A 21019-nucleotide genomic window follows, 5' to 3' on the forward strand; every position below is an offset into this window, starting at 1 on the left:
TATTTTCTTACAGAACTTTACAGTAATGCTAAAAACATTGCCAGCACCTCTTATGTGTTCATGGTTTACCTAACTTATGCCCAGGCAGACTGCTTTAGACCTCAGCCGTGTTTATTTTTTAGCTGATAGTTGAAGTCCTCATAGGGCTATTAGCATATCAAAGGCAGTATTGAATCAGAGCAGTTGTTTGTTTTGGGTCTTAAAATTCCCAAAGTTTAGTGGCAGAACATAGAATGGTGGAAGTGGGTTCTTAGATGGGTACAGCCAGGACAGGGTGTTCTAAATCATGTTCAAGTTTTGTATATATGACTCGAGTGGGTGGAGATGGAGGAATAATGAAGTTATGACTCAGTCCGTCCTTTCATTTCAAATTTTACTTAGTGAATTTTGAATAAAAGAAAACCTGTGAAAAAGGAAGATTTAGGAGGATTTGTATTGGACCCTTGCTGCTACTATGCAGAATGCTACATGAGAAGAAAGAAGGAAAAATAAATCAAGAACATTGCTTTACTTACTCAGCTTTTCAACAAACATTGGGCTAGCTGAGACATTTTTCAAAAAGGTTTAGCTTTCCAGAAAGGTGGTTGAGAGTGAGTGAATTATGAGTATGTTGGTACTATGAGTGTTCGATTATCCTTAAACAGGAAGTAGATGACTGGATGGAGACATGAAGAGTTAACCAGAGTAGGAAAGGTAATTTAGTCATTGATGTGCCATCTATAAATTCCCTGTTATTTGAAATTTGAGTATTATTTGTATAGGGATTTGGGTAAAGTAGGTTTATGGGAACTAAAATGTAATCTAGTGAGGTATTGGTATTTATCAGAAGGTGACATAATTCTCACAACAATCCTATTACCTGCATACTTGTATAATCCCCATTATACCAGCAAGGAAACTGAGTTACGGGGAAGCTAATGAACTTGGCCAACAATATACATAAACACATGGCGTGGCAGGGTTTTAGGTCGAGGCATTCTGATTCTGCAGACGACCTTCTTAGCTGCTCTGCTGTGATGACATGGGCAGAGAATCACAGTTTCAGAAATACGTTTATGGACAGGGACACTTGAGATGATTTAATTGATGGCCCTCATTTTAGAAATAATAAAACGGCTCTTTGACTGCGATTGAATGGCTTGCTTTATGGTTTACTTTCCCTGGGATGGACAAAGCATTTTAATGGCTTTTTAATTTCCTCTTATTATGCATTGCTGGATAGTATAGGGGGGTGAGAGATCATCTCTGACCCCCCCTTTTTGCTCTTTCTTAAGTGGGCTCTTTGGCTGGATCTGCAGACTAAATTAACAGCAGGCATATTAACAAGTGAGAAGCATATACATCATCTACATGTTCATGGGGATCTTCACCAGAGAGTGAATCCGAGGAAGTAACCACAGCAAGATGCTTGTATACTTTTTTGACAAAGAACAATACATTTGAGAAGAAATGACAGGACAAGTAAAATTTGGTGAGGGTCAGTAAATTTTCTAGGGGAGTTACTGGTATATATACAGGGGTGTGTAAAGCTAGTGGAAGATAAGGATTACTTCATTAAGTATATTCATTCAGGTCCGTTGCAGCCCCACTTCTCAGTGTCTGGTGGTAAGGGTTGTTTTCTCACCCTGGTACTGGAAGGGCTTCCAGAGGAATCTGGATGGCTTACTGCATGCAGGAAGAGACAGGTCAGCTAGCCCTTTCTGAAACTCCAATTGCTCCAATGTTTTCAACTTGAAATAGTCAGTATGCCATCCCGGCATATTTTGGGATGTCGTGTCCTTCACTCCTTCAATAGGGATAGTGAGAAAGTGACTTTCCACAAATTGAGCTTCAGTTATAGGCTTCAAGTGTAGGCTTCTGCTCTGAAGTCTCTTCCAGCTCTGGCAAGTATCTCCAACATAGCTGATTTTTAACTTTTCTTTCTAAGTCTTCATGTTTTTGAGGCTGTCCTTTGATTCTGCTAGGTCTGATCAAGGGTAGAGTTGGACATAGGTTTTAGTAAGATATGTGGGGTCAAATATAGGTTCCACTGTACTAATGGAGACCCTAAGTTAGCAGTGGCTCAAAAAGTTAAAATTTTATTTTTCTCTCAGGTAATGTTTTGGAGAATTTGTTGATTCGCTAGTGTTGGGACCCAGTCTTTTCTGTCTTAGGCTCACAGCTGTCCTTGAGCCTGTGTCATGGGAGATGTCTCTGAAGCTGCACATACCCTGTTCATTCACATGTAGTCACCAGGCCATTCTTAACTGCAAGAGAAGCTGGAAGATGTAGTCTTCCTTCTGACCAGCCATGTGCTCAACCACAAATTGAGCTTCAGTTATTTGGAGGGAAGAGAGAATAGATACGCTGTGTTACTTGAGATTCATCATTGTCCTTGGATTCCCAGATGAGAGTGGAAAAGAGCATAGTCAAGACTTCAAGTGCTGAAAATGTTGGCAACTCTGACATGCAAGTTCTTTTCAAAATAGAGCTGAGTTATGCTGGAATATTTTGGTTGCAAAGACTTCATTTTCTCACCTGTCTGAATTCCTGTTTGGATTTTAGTTACTCTTGATTTATCAGCATGGATGAAAAATTGAAAAGACTTGATATTTTAAAATTATATCCAAAATGGCACAGACAGCGTCTGAAGATTCCTCTTGCTCCTATAAGGAATGAGTAATTTAGTTTGATTTTTCTTTAAATCCAGATAAATAAGGTGATTAAACTCAAGATAAAGCTGTAATATCTCTTATCGTGTCCTGTCATTTGTCATTGCTACCCTGTCTTGAAAGCTTCGTGGAAAAGTAATGGTTTTGATATTTGTTATTGAGATACAATTCCCACAAATAGGTGTTGAAATTCTTTTTGTCTTAGCTAGTTGATTGTGGCATGTGCTTGGACTAAGCAAATTTTTTAAAAAAGAAGTTGGGTTGTTGAATAACAGCTTTCCCTAGAGACACCAAAGTCCACAAAACCCCAGTGAGTAGTTGTCAGATTCCATTTTAAGGGGCAAGCTAAACTTTGATACGCATTTTCTATTAAGTATAAATCTAATCAGCAAGCAAAGACCATTAAATGTTTTATTTTGCTAATGGCAGCAAAAAAATGTAATATTGGATATAGTATACATTTACAGTTGAAGTTATATTTTCAATTGTATGGAATAAAATGAATAGATGTCTGTCTATTTCACAGCCAAAATGGACAGTTTATAGAGTGATTTTTCTGAAGCACCCCAATATGTGGTGACTTTTTGTAGCAGTGACTGCTGCATGTAGGAAATGGATCTCTATAGAACTTTGCTGTTATGTTGCAGGGTATTTGTTGCATAATGTAGAAAATGCTATCCGGGGTTACCTTTCATTCCTTATATCTGACTTAGCTTAACCTCAGCTGATGGCTTAAGTCAGTGGCCAAGAATGTTTCATCAGCTGTCCTTAGTAACATATATCTTTCATCACATTAGGATGATTGGTGTTATCAACTGAAAAATCTAAGCAGAAGACAAAAAGTTAAATGCTACTTGAGAAGCTAGAGTGAAAAGAGACTGTCTTGGCTCTCTAAGATTTCCTCTTTTTCCTACCTGTATTCAGTATGGCCGTGATATCCTTTTGGAGACACTTTGAACTGCATTGTTTTCGATGACATAGGAACTCTTCAGCAAATAGCCCTTGTTGTATGGTGTGCTTCTAGATAGGGTACATAAGAAACTGCGTGCTGTAAATTCTGCTTACCCAAACGTTGTTATAAAGGTGTATGAATGTATTTTTCTATAATATATCATTATAGGTGTGTGATTGTAATTTACCTTTTAAGAACACATAGTCTTATTATAATGGTATGTGGGGAGGACATCTGTGGGGTCAAAGGAAAAGAACATGAACGAATTTTGTTTTAGTAGATCATGTGCTACTTGCTTTTAGGTACTTTAATCCCAGCGCACTCTTTTTTGGCATAAATGTGATTTGAACTTCTGTTAGCTAAACTGATATACTATATAATGTTCATGATTTAATTGATGAAGGTGTTTTTTAAAAACTGGAATTAAGCCTATTTATGCATTGTTTAAAAATAACTTTTAAATGATTATGAAAGTAAAAGTGTGTTTTTGGTAAAAACCACAAGTAAGTATAAAGAGAGAAGTGAAGATGATCCATTTTTCCCAAATATAAAGGTAATCATTCATATCATTTTGGTATATATAATTCCTGGCCCTATATATGTATTTCTTTCTTTTTGTTTTTCTTTTTTTTGAGACAGAGTCTTGCTCTGTCACCCAGGCTGGAGTGCAGTGGTGTGATCTTTGCTCACTGCAACCTCTGCCTCCTGGGTTTGAGCAATTCTCCTGCCTCAGCGTTTTGAGTAGCTGGGACTACCGGCGTGCACCACCACGCCTGGCTAATTTTTGTACTTTTCGCAGAGATGGGATTTTACCACGTTGGCCAGGCTGGTCTTGAACTCTTGAACTCAGGTGATCCTCTTTCCTTGGCCACCCAAAGTGCTGGGATTACAGATATGAGCCAAGGCATCCAGCCATATGTATGTATTTCTTTGTGATGGGATCATATGTATGTATTTCTTTGTGATGGGTTCCTTAGGCTTTTTACAGTACTGTACGTATACTAAACAAAATGAAGACCAAACAGTATGTTCAGCCTGGTATCTTTTTACCTATGAGAAATTTTTTGTGGGGTTTAAAACATGTTTTTTTTTTTTATGTTAGCATTATATTACTTGACCATTTCACTGTTTTTGGACATGGAATTTGCTTCTAGTTTTTCATTGTTTTATATATGAAATGCACTTTGCTCTCCTTCCTTGTCTAAATCTTTCTCTTTGCCACACCACACCTAATGTTTCTTAGGAGGAAAACTTTAATAGTCTTTTAAGCTTGTGAGGAAAATGAATTTTAGAAAATACTAGATCAACATCAGTTTTCCTGTACCCTTTGGTCTCATCATCATTCATCATATTCTACTACTTTAGCAGTCAGTGTTCAAAGATAATGAAAGATATTCAAATAAATTCTTGTTACTGTCAGATCAAATTCATTTACAATAAATATGTGAATCTTGATGATCAGAAGCTAAGATACTTATTGAACCTGGACATCAAGCCACATCCTAAATCTTTATGAAAATGCACCACACATTTTTTTTGTTGCATAATCTTTTCTGTAGGTTAAAAAAAAATCACAAACCCTAGCATGTTGACATTCTGAAGAATATATGGCTTTAAACAGTCTCTTGCCAATTATAGTACTGGCTCAATGAAATGTTATACAACATTAGTCAGGATTTTCAAAATAAAATGCCGGTGGTTCTCCAGTTGAATAGAGTTTCATTCTGTTGATGTAATGATGTTCATCTTTGACCTGAAAATACCTCCTGATTTTATGGCATTTTATCTTCAAGATAAACCTTATTGGTAATTTATAGATAAGAAATAACATCATGGAGGGTAGTCAGAAGAGCACAGGTCTCTGTAAACCTGACTTTTTTATTAAATGTATTTTACCATGTATACTTTTCATTGAGCTATTTTTCTACCTATTTAAGATGAACCAGATATGACATATTTCTGTATTTATATTTCACAATCCTTTGGTGTATACCCCCAACACCCGCACAGTGGTTTAACTGTACAATGAAAGTCTTGCATGTGTAACATGTTGTAACATTCTATTTCATTGACTTGTTTGAAATGCATATACATTTAAATGTGAGCATTTTATACTATTCTTTTAAAGATTTTAAAATATTACATATGTAGAATGCCTTATTAGATTAATTTCTTGCTATTAAATTCCCTGTGAACTATGTAACTTGAGATAGAAATGTTAGAATCATTTAAAGGTGTTAAAACATGCATTAAAATCTTATTCATTTGGATGCATTTAATTTACAATTTGTCAGAAAATTAGAGAAGATTTATGTTTACTTACACTAACAGGATGGGAGAGGGGGCATGGGGTGAGAGTTGGGGAGCGTTTGGTAAGAAAATTGCCTTAGAGGAAATCTCAGTTACTTAGGGAATTATTTTATGAAATCATCATGTATGTTGGATGTTACTATTTATGGAGAATAAGTTGGTGTTCTAATTATTAGTTTCACTGAAACAGTTCCCCTAAGAACCATACCTGATAACACTTTTAAGACTGGATCCGATTGCTGAAAGTACTTAAAAAGAATTATAGATGCATTTCTTTGAAAGTGTCATGTATGTTTAGATTTTACTCATTTTTGCTGCCTTCTTAGCATTTATTCTGGATAGTTTTGTATTATATGCTTTAGTGAAAGCTAATTTATTTTTTCTGTCTATAGAGAACTTATTTCTTTCTATACCCTTGCTTTCTTAATTTCAAAAAGGAATCTCTGAATTATTATAAGTTAATTCAGGATGAGTAGCTGTAAATCCTTTTTCGTTTTCCTTTACTATAAAAATGATATGGCCTTACTGAACTGTTTGTTCAGTGTTAATTCTGATATTGTCACATATGAAACATATAGTTTTAAATGGTTAAGTGCTATCCAATGTAGATAGTTTTGTTGGGATGTGCGTCCAGCCTGAAATAAATTGAAATTGTTCTCTTAAAAGACAGTAATCTGAAAATGTGAATGCTTACAGTTTTTGGGTAGATGAGCTTCAGTCTGTATCTCTCTGGCATTTGTGTGCATTCTTGTGATATCATCACAGAGACCTGGAGTATTTAGGCTGCAATTTGTACCCAGGTTTTCCATTTCTATTAAATTAGTAATGGACCCGTCATTCCTCTAGGACATCAGGAGAGAAAAAAAAGAGTAGACAATTTGATGACTAGCAGAAAGTAATTTTGATTACCCTAAGGAAAATTAAGATGATCTTTATAAGTGGACTGGGCAAAATATGGTTTTGGTGAGAATGGAGCTAGAGAAAGCTAGTAATGTTCGGGAACCTTAAGGCAGAGATCATGTTGGGGGAGGATATTTTGGTGTCATCCACATGTTTATGTGTTTGAAAAATCCATACAAATAGTAGTAGATTATTTGTGACTGTCTATGGTCATGCAAACCATAAAATAGCCAGGTTTCCCATGTTTTCTCATTCATCAGGGTGAGTATTTTAGCTCTGTCTAAAACAGTGGTGCAAATGGCACCACTTCGGGCACTTTAGGAATTTGAGGGAAGCTATGGCGGGTTGAGTGGCATGGGTAGGAATCTTCATGGCTGGCAGTGCCTGGGGGTAGTTTCCCATCTCCAAGAATTATCCTGTGCCTTCCAGCCTCTGAATGTCCCACCAGAAATTCATGCAGCTGAAAATCTGTTTACCTGGCGTGGAACTTAGTTTTTTTATATATAAACAGAAAGTATGTTTTGCATGGTTTTAAAGTATCCTGAATTTTCTCGGAGTGCAACTACTGTGTAACAATAGCTATAGCTTTTGCATTTGTGATGATTTAGCACACAAACCCAAGATTCAGACTTTTATTATGTCTACTAGTGTAGTTATGTTTGAATGTTTGCATAATGAGATGCCATTATTTTATTATAAATTAGCTTCCTTTATTTCTTTTAAAATATTATACTTAGGGCATTATATTGATTACTTTTTTTTGGTCAGATTATCATCTGTTTCATTTCAGGATAGTGAAGGGAGCATTGCAAAACAGATTTGCTATAAAAAAGCAGAGTTGGGTCTGATAAGAATGAGAACCACTGATCTGAATGGAAACACATCTTTTTCATTACTGTTTTATGTAGTCCCAGGTATGCTGAAGGATTTACACCCTGAAACCTCACATAGCACATGGTGTAAATTACAAAATGAAATGCTAGATAAGAAGAAATTCCATCACTTTTCTCTATACAATACTGATATTAAGGTGATCGTTAGGAATGTAATCATAATAAATGTTTTTTTACTATTCCTTTCAGGCTAAATTTACTATGAATAATTTATTTTACTTTTAGAAAAAGGGTTAAGTACCTTCTTGAATTTAAGTTAAACACAGCACAATGCTTTGGTCTTGAAGTTCTTGTGCACAATCTTGTGTTTTAAAGACGGTAAAATCCGCTGTGATGGGCTAAGTTACAGAGCTTCCACAATACTTCACAGAGAATTATTTTTGTTTTATTAGAGATTATGACTACCTATGAATACACTGAAATGCTGTTTTCTAGCACTGAGTGGAGATTTCTTACTTTAGGTGAAGGGAAAAATAATGGCTGTAGGTATTATAATCTGGCTTCACAAATGAAGGTGATCTAATTATCACAATGTGAATTAAATAAAAAAGATCAGGATATTGCACTATAGTTTAATGAAAAATATTATACCAATATGTTTTATGCTGCTTCACTGCTTTAATATATTTGAACTCTCATAAATAAAATATGAATTAAGCATGGGTGTAAAATCTGAATTGCTTTATTTAAAACTTCCCAGGAGAGGCCATTGTTTGGCAGTGGTTAGCTAGTGTCTTAAATACGTCCTTTTTTGCATCCTCACCCTTAATGGGCTGTAAGTGAACTCACTGGAGCCCATAGGTTTGACTATATGTGATCTTCTCACTACTTCTACTGTCTAGTAGCAGGCCAGTGTCTAAGAATAGGACTCTACTTTTCTTCCTTACAAAAAGGAATGTAATTGGTTCATGAGTTTTCTTTTCATTCATTCAGAAGAAAAGTCTTGAGGTTGGGGTTAGCCGAGTTCCCAGGGCAATAGAAAGTTAGGTGGTTTAGAAGATAGATTTTATTTTCATACCTTTAAATCTGTTATTTTCCTTGTGCTTTGATTGCATACAAAGATAAAGTCTCGCTTAGAAAATAGTGTTGGTCAGAGTTTAAAGAATTAAATATCTTAGTTGATTTTAGGAAGTTTGATTAGTGCATAATGAATTTGGGGATTAAATACAGTTATATTGCTAAAAAGTATACACTCTACTTCATAACAATAAGAAGAGGGAAGATTGGTTTATGAATCTAGATATTGGAGTGGCATTTGACTTTCACTTACCAAAGCGAACTATTTAGGTAAGGGCATTAGCCTTGGTTAAAGCTTTTTAGCACATGAAAAGGCTTGTCCACTCTTTTTTTACTGTTATAAAATATTCTTTTTATAAAATTGTGCTATAAGCCTGCCTCAGGATGGCAATTAGGAAAGTAGACTAGAGTATAATCTATGTTAATTGTTGCTGTACATTAAACAAGCAGATCTTTCTGAGTGTAATTGTGTGTTTTCTTCTCTAAATTCCTTTTGAGAAACAACTACCATTCGTCAGTATCAGTTACTTACAGATTATCGATTATGGCTGCCCTTCACATATGTACAGAATCCAATATTTGTGAAAAACATCTTTTATTAATAATTCTTCCACCTCTTTCCTTCTTGTTTCGTTTCTGAAACGTGTTGAAGGGAGCCCTGTAATTGCTGCCTTCCATTGTTCTCCTCCCACTGAACGGAGGCTCACGAGATCTGATTTCCATGCACTCCATGGGATGATAGGTAATTGTAAGCCATGTGCCAGATCTTCCTCCTGTGCCCAGAGTAGACATTAATTCACTGAACCTGGGCTTGGCTTCAGAGTCCTTCTCCATACTGCAACTCAGGCAGCTCCTACCAGTTGATTGGAATTGGCACCTGAGATGAAATCTATTTATCATTCCTACACTGCCTATCTTGGTTCATTTCTTCCTTTCCATTCCATTCCTTCTTTGCTCCTAATGATGTTCCTCTTTCACCCCCCTCCTTCATCTGATGAATTTTTAAGGCTTATCCCTTAGCCTTTGCTTTTTCTCTTTACGTGTATTTTTGATGCATTTTTTTTTCCAGGAAAATTCACTGAGCTCTGATCTGTAATAGTCATTCCCAAATCAGCATGTCGAGCCAAGTCTCAAATCAAATATGAGTTTCAGGTTCAAATATCTAATTGCTTACAATTCCATGTGGTGGTTCTATCGTTACCTCCAATTGAACATGCCTTAACTTATTATCTTTCTTCTCCAAACAACCTCTCCTTCTTTACTTAATTGACCATCATGAGTATTCATTTTTTGGCATGGGTGCACCTTTGACTTCTTTTTCTTTCATCTCTCAGTCAGTCTCAGGTGATCATTTTTTCCCCATGAAAAATCTTGAATCTTAGATTCTATCTTCATAGCCAATCTCCTACTTTAAGTCTTCCTTACCTTTTGCCAGTGGCTGTCAAAGTTTTGTGTGCATCAGTGTCAGCTGGAAGGCTTGATAACACATAGATGGTTGGACCTCAGCCCCAGAGTGTTGGATTCCTTAAGTCTGAGGTGGGGCTGAATGAAGAATTTGCACCTCTAACAAGTTCCCAGAAGATGCTGCTGCTTTGGGGGGAAGGCAGGATTACACTTTGAGACCCACTGGTTGCCTTATGCTTTCCCTCCCGGTTTACCTGCAAACCTTTACCAGATTACATTTCTCGTAACACTCCATTTCATTGCATTATTACCATTTTTTCCCAACTGTCCAGGATGCCCTATTTCTTAGTATTTCTTATTTAAAGTCCTTTGTACTTTCCAACACTCGCTGCAATTTAGCCTAATTTACCCTTCTGTTTTTACTTTTTACAAAAAACTTTTGTTTGGTTTCCTTTTCATCTACCTGCTCAAGTTCAACATCCTTAACTACAGCTCACCTTGATAAGTTTCCTGAATACTGAACCTCAATAGCACAATTTTACTGACTCAGACTGGAATCTCCTTAATGGTAGAGATCATTTTATATGTCTTCATCTCTCATGAAGCCTAGTGTGGGATAATGTCAGTGTGGATGTACTACCTAGTAAATTGATTGATTCACCTAATTTGGAATCAAACTTGATTTGGAAAAAACAATTAGAGAAAACAAAAATAACTCATGTAGTTGATTAGAGCACAGAAAACTGCTTCAGCATTGAAATGGAAACTCCATAGCCAGGGCATTAAAGCTGTAATGAATACCTGCTCTCCTCTCCTTTGTAAACAACACATTGTCATTAGTGATGGCTCCAGATTTTTTTGTAAAGGAGATTCCAGAAGAATAAGCTTAGTGGTTGTGGTGGCCACTACCTTTCTTTTCCAGCTTGGTCCTCTATGCATTTCATGACTCCTGAAGAAAGCTTTAAATTTGGCCACACAGGACTATTTGAATGAAATGGAAATGGGTGGTTTGTGTACTTCATTTAGTTTGGAGAGTTAACACTGTTTTATAGTTTTATCTCCAGTGAATAAAATATAACCATTTTGAAACAACAAAAAAATTAAGCTATATATAATAAAGCAATATCCAAAGGTAATTATTATTTTTTAATTTAAATTATAGATCTTATTTTCCTGGAGGCTTTGTGAGGTCTTGCAACCTCACAAAGTATTCAGAGTATTAAGACGTGAAATACTAGGTATATCTCATTCTCAATATTGGTTTTACTAATTGTCTACTTAAGATGTCTAAATTGTAGAATATGAATTGCAAGCTTGTCTCTTGCTATACAGCTATAGCCCTGTACGGATGTTTTTTTTTCCACATGGAATGGAACATGGATCTAGTTTCTTTGGGTGCTTATTGTGAAGCAAAAAATAAAATGGACATTATTTGCATAATACGCCATTCAGATTAGAAATTTACAAAGATATATAAATCCTGATGGAGCGATAATGCTACAAAATAGACCGTTAACTTGATGCTGTTAATGTTTAGGTTGCCAAACTCTTCCTAACACTGCGCCTTCTGATACAATATTTATGATTACGAATGTGCAATGAGGAATTTTCATTCTACCATCTTCATTAACTTTAATGTGTAAGTAGCCACAGTTACCCCTGCCAGGTAGTAGACAGATGGCATTTGTTTTGAAGGCACTCTTAAGATACATTATCCTTACAAGATAGAGAAGGTAACTGTCAGCTGACTATACCTATATTCTCTTTGTGTGTGTTTAAATCAGGTTTATTTGTCTGCCAACTAAATGGTGCTACAAATGGATAATGGCAAACTGTTACATGTTTATTTCTAACCCTTGAGATTTATCCTAGTCATCTTTTAACTCTTCTTCCAATCAAACCCTGTACCTTTTAGAAGATAAGAAGCAGGACAAGATTTATCCTATAATCTGTGCTGTGAGTCATTTAGCTCTAGTATGCTTTGTGTTGTATTTCATTGATTGCATGGATGCTTTGATTATTATTTTTCTAAACAATAAATGGTCTTCATATTAATGAATTTACTGAAATTTTAAGATTAATGGGCATTTCTATGGAACTGAAAATTTAATTTGGCTATATCTTATGGTATAACCTTTTGCTTAACTGTCTCAATCCTGGGATAATCAGAGTCTTTATCTAAAATCTGCTGCTTATATTATGCAGGTACATATATTTATTTTGTTCTCGGGGAAGATCTTCATGGTTTCTCTTTAGTGTGTTTAAACTAGTACATAGACTTTACAAAATTGGCCATGACCTCTATCAGCAAATGGTAAAACCAGAAAGAAAAATACACTAAAGGAAAAGTCCCAAAGGAACTGATATTTCTTTCTCTAAGAAGCAAGCTATAATTTTTTATTAGCAACTTAAAGAGATTGTTTAAGAAATACTGCAATGGGGAGGGAATTATAGCATAAGGATTATGCAAAGAAAATGAAGGAAAGGGGAATTACAAGTGGGAAAAGTTGCAAAGGAAATTAAGTATGTTCCTTGAGGTTTAGGGAATCTATGTATGTTTCAAATCATGGTTGCATTTGCAGTCTTCTGTTTTTCATAGTTGGTGAGTTCAAGTCCTTCTGTCTTTTGGAGTCATTTCTGTTCACCACTCAAGGATCAATGTAAAATGTATAATTATGTTTCCCATTACATTTCCTCTCTTCATAGCTCTAGTTTAACCAGTTTCTGTAAACAGGAATTTGGGCATCACCTGTCACATAGAAGACAGGTGAGGTGTATTGAATTTATGCTACACTTTCTTTGACGAATAAGCGTTTCCTCACTTTTCCTAAGAATACTCAGAATCAAGTATAAGTTTTGAAATCTTGGACTTTCTTACTTGATCCTGAACTCAGATTTGTAGCCCGGAAATTTTGGTGGCTACAGGGATCAGAAGATTCCTAAGTAAGCCGTAAAGAAGACCCTTGGACTAGCCAAAATATTTGTTTAGAATATTGTTTAGTAAATACAAACAAGAATTGGTTAGGAATCCAGAGCTGCTTTCAACTATCCAAGTATTTATTATTTTCAACAATGGTTTCAAGTCACTGGTTTAGGGCACACTTGCTATAACTAAGCAATTGCAATGCTTGGCTTTTTCTTACATGTTTCTATGTTCAGCATTTATATCTGTAACTAATTGACAAAATGCCAGTGTTTGTGTTTGTTAAGATACATTCGCCATTGAGAAAGAAATTAAAATGGTTTCTGAGAAGAATTTTTAAAAGTACAGGATATATAAGTATGGGAAGAAAACATTCTTTTGTCTTAACACATTTCTAAAAGGAGAGTATGTGTGTATGCAAAAACCATGGAACCATACTTACTGAACTTGAAATAGGTTTGCAATTTTCCATGGCAAATGGGATTTATATGGCTTGAACATTTTTTTGTTTTTACTCCTTTTCTTGCTTCACAAACTTTGCCAGTTCCCAAAGATTTGCTTGGAAACTCACTGTGCTAATAGGTAAAGTTGGCCTTTCTTGTGCTTCTCTTAAACTAGCCCATCCTGAAACACTGACCTTTTAGTTTAATAACAGTTTTATTTGAGAAAATGTTCAGATCCTGGGAGCTGAAAAGAGTGTTTTCAGAAAGGCCATTTTAAATAGTGGTTTCCAAATGCTGTATCTTTTTCTCTCATGCACTTTGGGTCAGACCTATCAAAAGAAATACAGTATTGCTTTATGTATTCTATTGATTTAAAAACAAATAACATGAAGCTTAGATTTGCCCAGAACCCATTACCACACTGGTTTATTTTCCTGCCTGTGCTTTGATTTGCTATTTTAGATTTTAAAGTCTTTATGCTAGGTCATGTTTTTATCTTCTGTTATTTTAACTTCTCATTTGTAGCTAAGGTAATTAGTTTCTGAGTTGTGACCTTGGGCTTGACCCAAAATTTGTGTTTTTTTTTTTTTTTTTTCTTTTCTGGAAATAGGTAGGACATTAGAAAGACAGCTGTGCTTGTTCTTTTATGGACCAGAAGTGTTGTCAACCAGCTGGTCACTTGGTCATGGCTTTCTCAGTGGCCACGGGAGCTTTCCTGTCCCTTTCATTGCTGCTCTTTTCCTCTTCCCACTTTTTCCTCTCCTGTCATGGCGTACATGGTGTAGATGATGCCACCTGTTATCTGCGTCTCCTTCTTACCTTGCCGCATAGCAGGTGGCAGGGCTAATGATAGTAGGCAGAAGGGGATAGAGAAAGAAATAGCAAGCCTTGTCCAAGCTGCATTTTCTTCACCCCCAAACCGCTTTCTTTCCACATTCTCACCACATGGCTTCGTGCCTGTCCACCCAGCTGGTCACCGTTTGATCACATTGGAATAAACAGCTCACCACTGATTTGTGCTTTTCCCCTGGTAGGAAGATACCCCTATGTCATAGGCATCAAGTGTACTCTGAAGATACGACATTATGCCAAGAGAAATAAGCCAGACATAGAAAGACAAATACTCTATGTTCCTTAACTGTATGTGGAACCTAAAAATGTTGAACTCTAAGAAGCAGAGTAGAAGAGTGATTACCAGGGGATATGGGATGGGGAAATTGGGAGATATTGATCAAAGAGTACAAGCTTTCAGTTATAAGATGGTGACTTTAGTTAATAACATTTTTTTACTTGAGATTTTATAAAAGAATGGATTTTAAGTGTCCCCAGTGCTCCCCACCCCAGTGGTAACTGTGTGGTGCTGCGTGTATTTGTCGTAATCATTACATGATTCGTATCAAATCATCACATAGTTCACCTTGAATATGTACGATTTTTATTTGTCAATTATACCTTCGTGAAGCTGGAAAGACCAAACTGCTTAATCTTTTTTCTGTTGCTTATAACAGAATATGTAAAACTGGGTAATTTATAAGGACAATAAATTTGTTACTTAATGTTTTAGAGGCTTTGAAGCCCAAGGTTGAAAGGCTGCATATGGTGCAGGTCTTACTGGTGGGGACTCCTGTAGAATCCCTAGGTTGTGTGGGGGCATCACATGATGAGGGCGCTCAGTATGCTAGTCCAGCTCTCTCTTCTTTTTCTTTCTTTCTTTTTTTTTTTTTTTGGAGCTGGAGTCTTGCTCTGTCACCCAGGCTGTAGTGCAGTAGCATGATCTTGGCTCACTACAACCTCTGCCTCCTAGGTTCAAGCGATTCTTTTGTCTCAGCCTCCTGAGTAGCTGGGATTACAGGCGCATGCCACCACGCCCAGCTAATTTTTGTGTTTTCAGTAGAGATGGGGTTTCACCATGTTAGTCAGGCTGGTCTTGAACTCCTGACTTCATCATCTGCCCACCTTGGCCTCCCGAAGTGCTGGGATTACAGGCATGAGGCACTGTGCCTGGCCTTCTTTTTCTTTTTAAGATTTCCACTCCCATGATAAACCATTAATTCATGCAGGGATTAACTCATTCATGAACTCTCATGACCCAGTCTCACCTCCTAAGGGCCCTACCTCTCAATACTGCCACAGTGGGGATTAAGTTTCCACAAGAGTTTTGAAGGAGACAGACATTCAAACCATAAGCACAAACAAAAAACCCAAGATAAGAAAAAAAGGTAAGATAAAATTTTATCATCTTTCTTAGAACCCTGATCTCAGTGCATCATAGTTAGATTCTGAGGTTTTACAGAAGCCTAGTTTTAATTGAATTAAATTAAATTGAATTTTGATTGAGAATCTGATTGAATTTGCCTGGGAAATATCTTGGTGTTCTAATTTGAAGGAGTCCAGGAGAGGCAGCATGAGTTCACATAAACCATTTGACTGTGAGTTGATCCTAACTGGTATGATCAGGTCATACTAATTATGTTAAATATTTGTCTTAATTTTTGCTACTAGTGGAGCTATTGGCTGTATACAACTTGAAAAAAATTTAGTCACGTTGTTTTACTTGTTTATGAGAAGTAGATGAAAGTGTGAAAATTGTAACTTGTGGAGTGTATAGCCTAGAATTTCATAGCTGACAGGTGCACTCATATGTCATATTTTTAGATGGGGAAACTAAAATTCAGTTAGATTAACTGATTTATCCAAAATTTGGCTAGTAGAAAAGCAGACTATTTGGACTTTTTGTGGAGCTCTTACTGCCTGCAATTTCTCTGCCTTTACTTTGATTGTTAAAAATCTTTCATACTGAAAGAGCTCTGATACCTGCCTAAATGCAAACAGAATTCTGTTCTAGGGGTTTTCTAGGTTTTGTTTGATTCCATCAAAGTAGAGACTTGTGTTATTTCTCATGCTATAGACTATAAAGTAAGAGAGAGGCAAAATAGAAGCATGGTATACAGTTGGAAGGGACCGTAAACACCCATTTAAGAAAAAGTTGTTGTCCTGCTCCCCAGAGAGGTTAATCACTTTCCCAAGGTTCCCCCAGATTGTTGATGGCCATGCTGGCATTAGACCTTCAATAGTTTTTCCTCTATTCCCTGATTCCCTGTACAATGTTCTTTTTATTATATTCTTTCCTTTCTTCCTTTCTCTCTCTCTTTTTACAGCTTATTAAGGTGCATTTAGCATATCATAAAATTCATTTATTCAGAGTGTACAGTTCGGTGTTTTTTAGTATATTTATAGAGTTGTGCAACCAGCACACAATCTAGTTTTAGAATATTCTCTGCCAGGCATGGTGGCTCGTGCCTATAATCCCAGGACTTTGGGAGGCTAAGGTGGGCAGATCACCTGAGGTCAAGAGTTTGAGACCAGCATGACCAACATGATGAAACCCCATCTCTACCAAAAATACAAAAATCAGCCAGGCACGGTGGCACATGTCTGTAATCCCAGCTATTTGGGGGGCTGAGGCAGGAGAATCGCTTAAACCCAGGAGGCGGAGATCCAGTGAGCCGAGATCGCACCCCTGCACTCCAGCTTGGATGACAGAGTGAGACTCAGTCTCAAAAAAAAAAAAAAAGAATATTTTTAATATCTTAAAAAGAAATTCCATATTCATTAGCTGTCATTCCCTATTTCCCCTTTCTCCTACCCCGGCAAACTACTAATCTACTTTCTGTGTCTATGGATTTTTCTGTTAGGGACTTTTCATATGAATGGATATAGTTGGTGGCCTTTTGTGTCTGACTTCTTTCACTTAGCATAACGTTTTCAAGATTCATCATTTTGTAGCATGTATCAGTACTTTGTTAGTTTTTATGGCTGAACAATATTGTATTGAAGGGATACGCCACATCAGCTTCTAGGCATTTAGGTTGCGCTTTGTTTTGGGATATTGTGGCTAATGCCACTATAAATACTTATGTATAAGTTTTTGTATAGACATGTTTTCAGATTTTCTTGAGTATATAGAGGACCTATGATTAGAATTGCTGGTTTATGTAGTAACTCTTTAGCATTTTGAGAAACTGCCAAACTGTTTTCCACAGTGGCCGAGCCATTTTACATTCCCACAAGCAATATGTGAGGGTTCCAATTTCTTTGCATCTTCACCAACACTTGTTATTGTCTTTTTGATTAAAATGGGTTTTAAATGATATATTATTGTGATTTTCATTTGTGTTTTCCTAATGACTAATGCTGTTGTACATTTTTTTAATGTACTTATTGACTATTTGTGTATTTTCTTTGGAGAAATGCCTATTTATAGCCTTTGCCCATTTTTAATTGGGTTGTCTTTTTATTGTTTGTCTGTAAGAGTTCTTTATATATTGTGTGCTCTATCTACTTGCATACACCAGATATGAGTCCCTTGTCAGCTGGGTATGACTTGCAGATATTTTTTCCCATTCTGAGGGCTTTTTCCCTTCTTGATGGTGTCATTGGATCCTGCTGTTGCACTCTGATAGTCCACAACTAAGAGAAATCATCCTTCTGATCTTTCCGATATCTTCTTTGTTAACTAACCCACGTCGGTGAAATATTTAAAAGGGTTTTTGCATTTCCTATTGTAAATAGTATTTTTGCATGCTGTGGGACTAAGCATTTATAATGTCAAGATTACCAAAAGAGACACTGTTGTCTAATTTTCCATCTAATAGGCTCAACCATCTGAAATAAAACTTAGGTCCCATGGATATTCCTAGATTCTCCCGAGTGCTTCGGTGCTTTCTTGTTCATAATTTTGGGCAGTAGGTCTCTAGTGAAGAGGAGTTAGTTTTTGTTTATTTCTTGTGGAAGGCTCTTAAGGAAGCATGTGAAATTTGTCAATTTTATTTACCATCATAGCTGTAAGACCCTTTATGAAACATACCATACACAGTCTTCTAATTGGAAAGACCAGATGTATTTAGAAAGCTCCAGCTGTGTTCTCAGCACTCTTCTGTGTCTCTCTCCAGCTGCTGACGCTTGAATTTGGATGACATGTATTCCAAAAAATAGAGTTGCAAAATTTTCATAAATGACAAATGCCTTTTTTCACAAATAATGGAAAAATGAATGTAACTACAAATGATTTTCTCTTTGTAATACATGATTTTGTTACATGTTTAATTACTGAAGTGAGAAGATTTTTTTTTTTTTTTTGGTCATTTTCCCCCTGCAAAGTCCCTTCCTTACAGCCTCTCCTTTCCCTACACACCACTGTCAGACTTTAATGTTAGGACATCATCTTACAGAACTGGTCCTTCCTGACTCAGTCCCCATTGTGCAGTAAGCAGTTCCTTGAGTTTGTTACAAATTTTGGCGGGAGTGGAAATCTAGGTTACCAGGGAGCTCTTGATTCAATTACTCCTGAAGTGCACTAATTGGTCTTTTCCACAGTGCTTCAGAAGTTCCACAGAGACACTGGCCACCTGGCAAACTTTGCCCATTCAAATCTAGTCTCAGCTGGGTTCTCCTGAGTATTTCCTCACATTTGTTTTTAAGAAGTCACCTATTTTATCTCCTCCTGCTCTTTATTGATTCTAGTTTCTGATGAAGAATTGAAAAGAAGAGTAGCTGAGGAGCTGGCATTGGAGCAAGCCAAGAAAGAATCTGAAGATCAGAAACGGTGAGTTTTGTGGTATCAGAGAGAGGTTTGGGTGGACTTGTCATATTTACCAAATATTTTCAGAGAAGTATCATGGTAATAAAGCTCATTATTTGTGTATGGCTGAACCTCAGAATATGCTGAACACATGAACTTGGCCATTTTTGGGTTTAGATTGTGCCTCTTAGAGCCTTATGTTACCTGCTTCCCAAAATTGACTGCGAATTATCATTATATCTCTTGTATTGGTTGCTTGAATATGGAGCCCTGTTTTCTCAATATATGAGAAGGAGTTTTTGAGGATTCTCCAGGAACTTCCCAGTTGATCAGCGAATGTATTCATGATTGAAAATTATATTGCCTGCTACAGGCACTAAAGTAAATATTTTGGCTCATGGTGAATATCATGTGTGATACATAGTGCCTGGATTAACAAATAGCACTAATAATTATTCTATTCACTTAAAAAAAATTAGGATGTTACAGATATCAGTAAGGTTGGAAATAAAAATCCTGTTAACAGCCTCTGAAGTTAACCCCTTTTTGACATTTTATTGCTTGAGATTTTTTCCTCTGCACACTCTTCCATCTTATTGTTGCCATTATTACTACTACTACAAACAACCCCTAAAAGAATGTTCACTGAAGTGTTTTTGTAACAGTAGAAAATTGGAAGCAATCCGAACTGACCATCCTGGGAGACTGACCAAATGAATTACGGTACATGCCTGCGGTGGAATACTAGACCATCAGTTAAAGCCTTGTGTGCCGATTCAAAAAGATGTTGACGAGCTATCAACTGAAATTTAAAAAAACTACCATAAATCGTTTTTTTAAAAAACGATGTTTTTTTAAAAGAATGTACCACTTTTTGAAGTTTGAGTATGTACTTATTCATAAAAAGATGGGAATACATTTTAATCTAAGATAAAGTGCTTTCCATCTGTACTATTTCTGGAGTTTTCATATAGCTTAGAGAATTATGCTTACATGATCGTGTGAATGTCTTTTTACTGTGAGCACCAAACACATGCTTGCCACCGAGCAGATGCTTAGTTTGTATTTGTTTTGTTTTGAACTGCCCAACTATTTTGCCTGAGAGATCTGGAGGTAAGGGATCATTAAATTGGAGTATAGTCCTCACTGGCCATAGAAACTTCACCGTATAATTTAACCTCTTGGAGCCTTAAATATTTCATTTTTAAAATGAGTGATGAATAATTATTCTTTAATATTTCTTTTGACAAATTGCTAAGCTAACTCCCAGTTTTCACAAAATATACAGAACAGAGTATAAATTTTAGATTAAGAACGCCATTTTCTCAGGAAATAGAGAAGGTTCATGGCTTACGATTTAAAAAATCAAGATGTAATTGGTACTGTCAAAAAGGCCTGCGTATATTTCCACAGTTTTCCATGGAGTGCTTTATAATTATTTAATTGGGTTAGGTTGATAGACTGTATAATTAGATAGTGAAGTTTAAATATTCAAAAAAATTTAGATTACTTTCATTAAGAAGCAAAGACAATATGGTAAAATGTCTTTGAAATTTTGTTATTTTTAATTGAGTTTTATTTTAATAGGGATTTTTTGGTTAGACTCTCATATTTACTTTGCTTATTATATTTCACATAGGATTTTTTTTTTTTTTTTTTTTTGGGGTCTTTCCTTCTCTCCATATGGTGCAGGCTTTTTGTTAAAATAACTCTCACTGTGGTTTTTTTTTCTCTTCATTATTCAGCTCCCATTTGCTCTGCCTTGGCTCATGAAAGGGAAAGGGCAGATGAGATGAATAAAAGGTGCCAGTAAAAGCCAATTTCATATCTCAGGCGGAATGGGGTTGGCAGCCTAGCTGTAACCTGGACAAATGACTATTGATAAAGAATTTATTTTCTGTCACCTTTAAGGAGAGCAGAGGGTGGCATAGCCTTTATATTATTT

The 21019-nt window shown here is 36.2% G+C and overlaps 1 protein-coding gene across 2 annotated transcripts in view; it reads left to right on the top strand.

Moving 5' to 3' along the window:
- Positions 1-21019, top strand: part of CHCHD3 (coiled-coil-helix-coiled-coil-helix domain containing 3) — a 293060-nt gene that overhangs the window by 38649 nt on the left and 233392 nt on the right. For both annotated transcript variants that reach the window (XM_010342955.3, XM_039472913.2), the window contains exon 3: positions 19017-19098. In XM_010342955.3, the coding sequence (XP_010341257.1) occupies positions 19017-19098 (82 nt within the window). The remainder of the gene's footprint in view (positions 1-19016; positions 19099-21019) is intronic.

Source organism: Saimiri boliviensis, chromosome 10 (genome assembly GCF_048565385.1).
Source record: "Saimiri boliviensis isolate mSaiBol1 chromosome 10, mSaiBol1.pri, whole genome shotgun sequence".
Lineage (NCBI taxonomy): Eukaryota > Metazoa > Chordata > Mammalia > Primates > Cebidae > Saimiri > Saimiri boliviensis.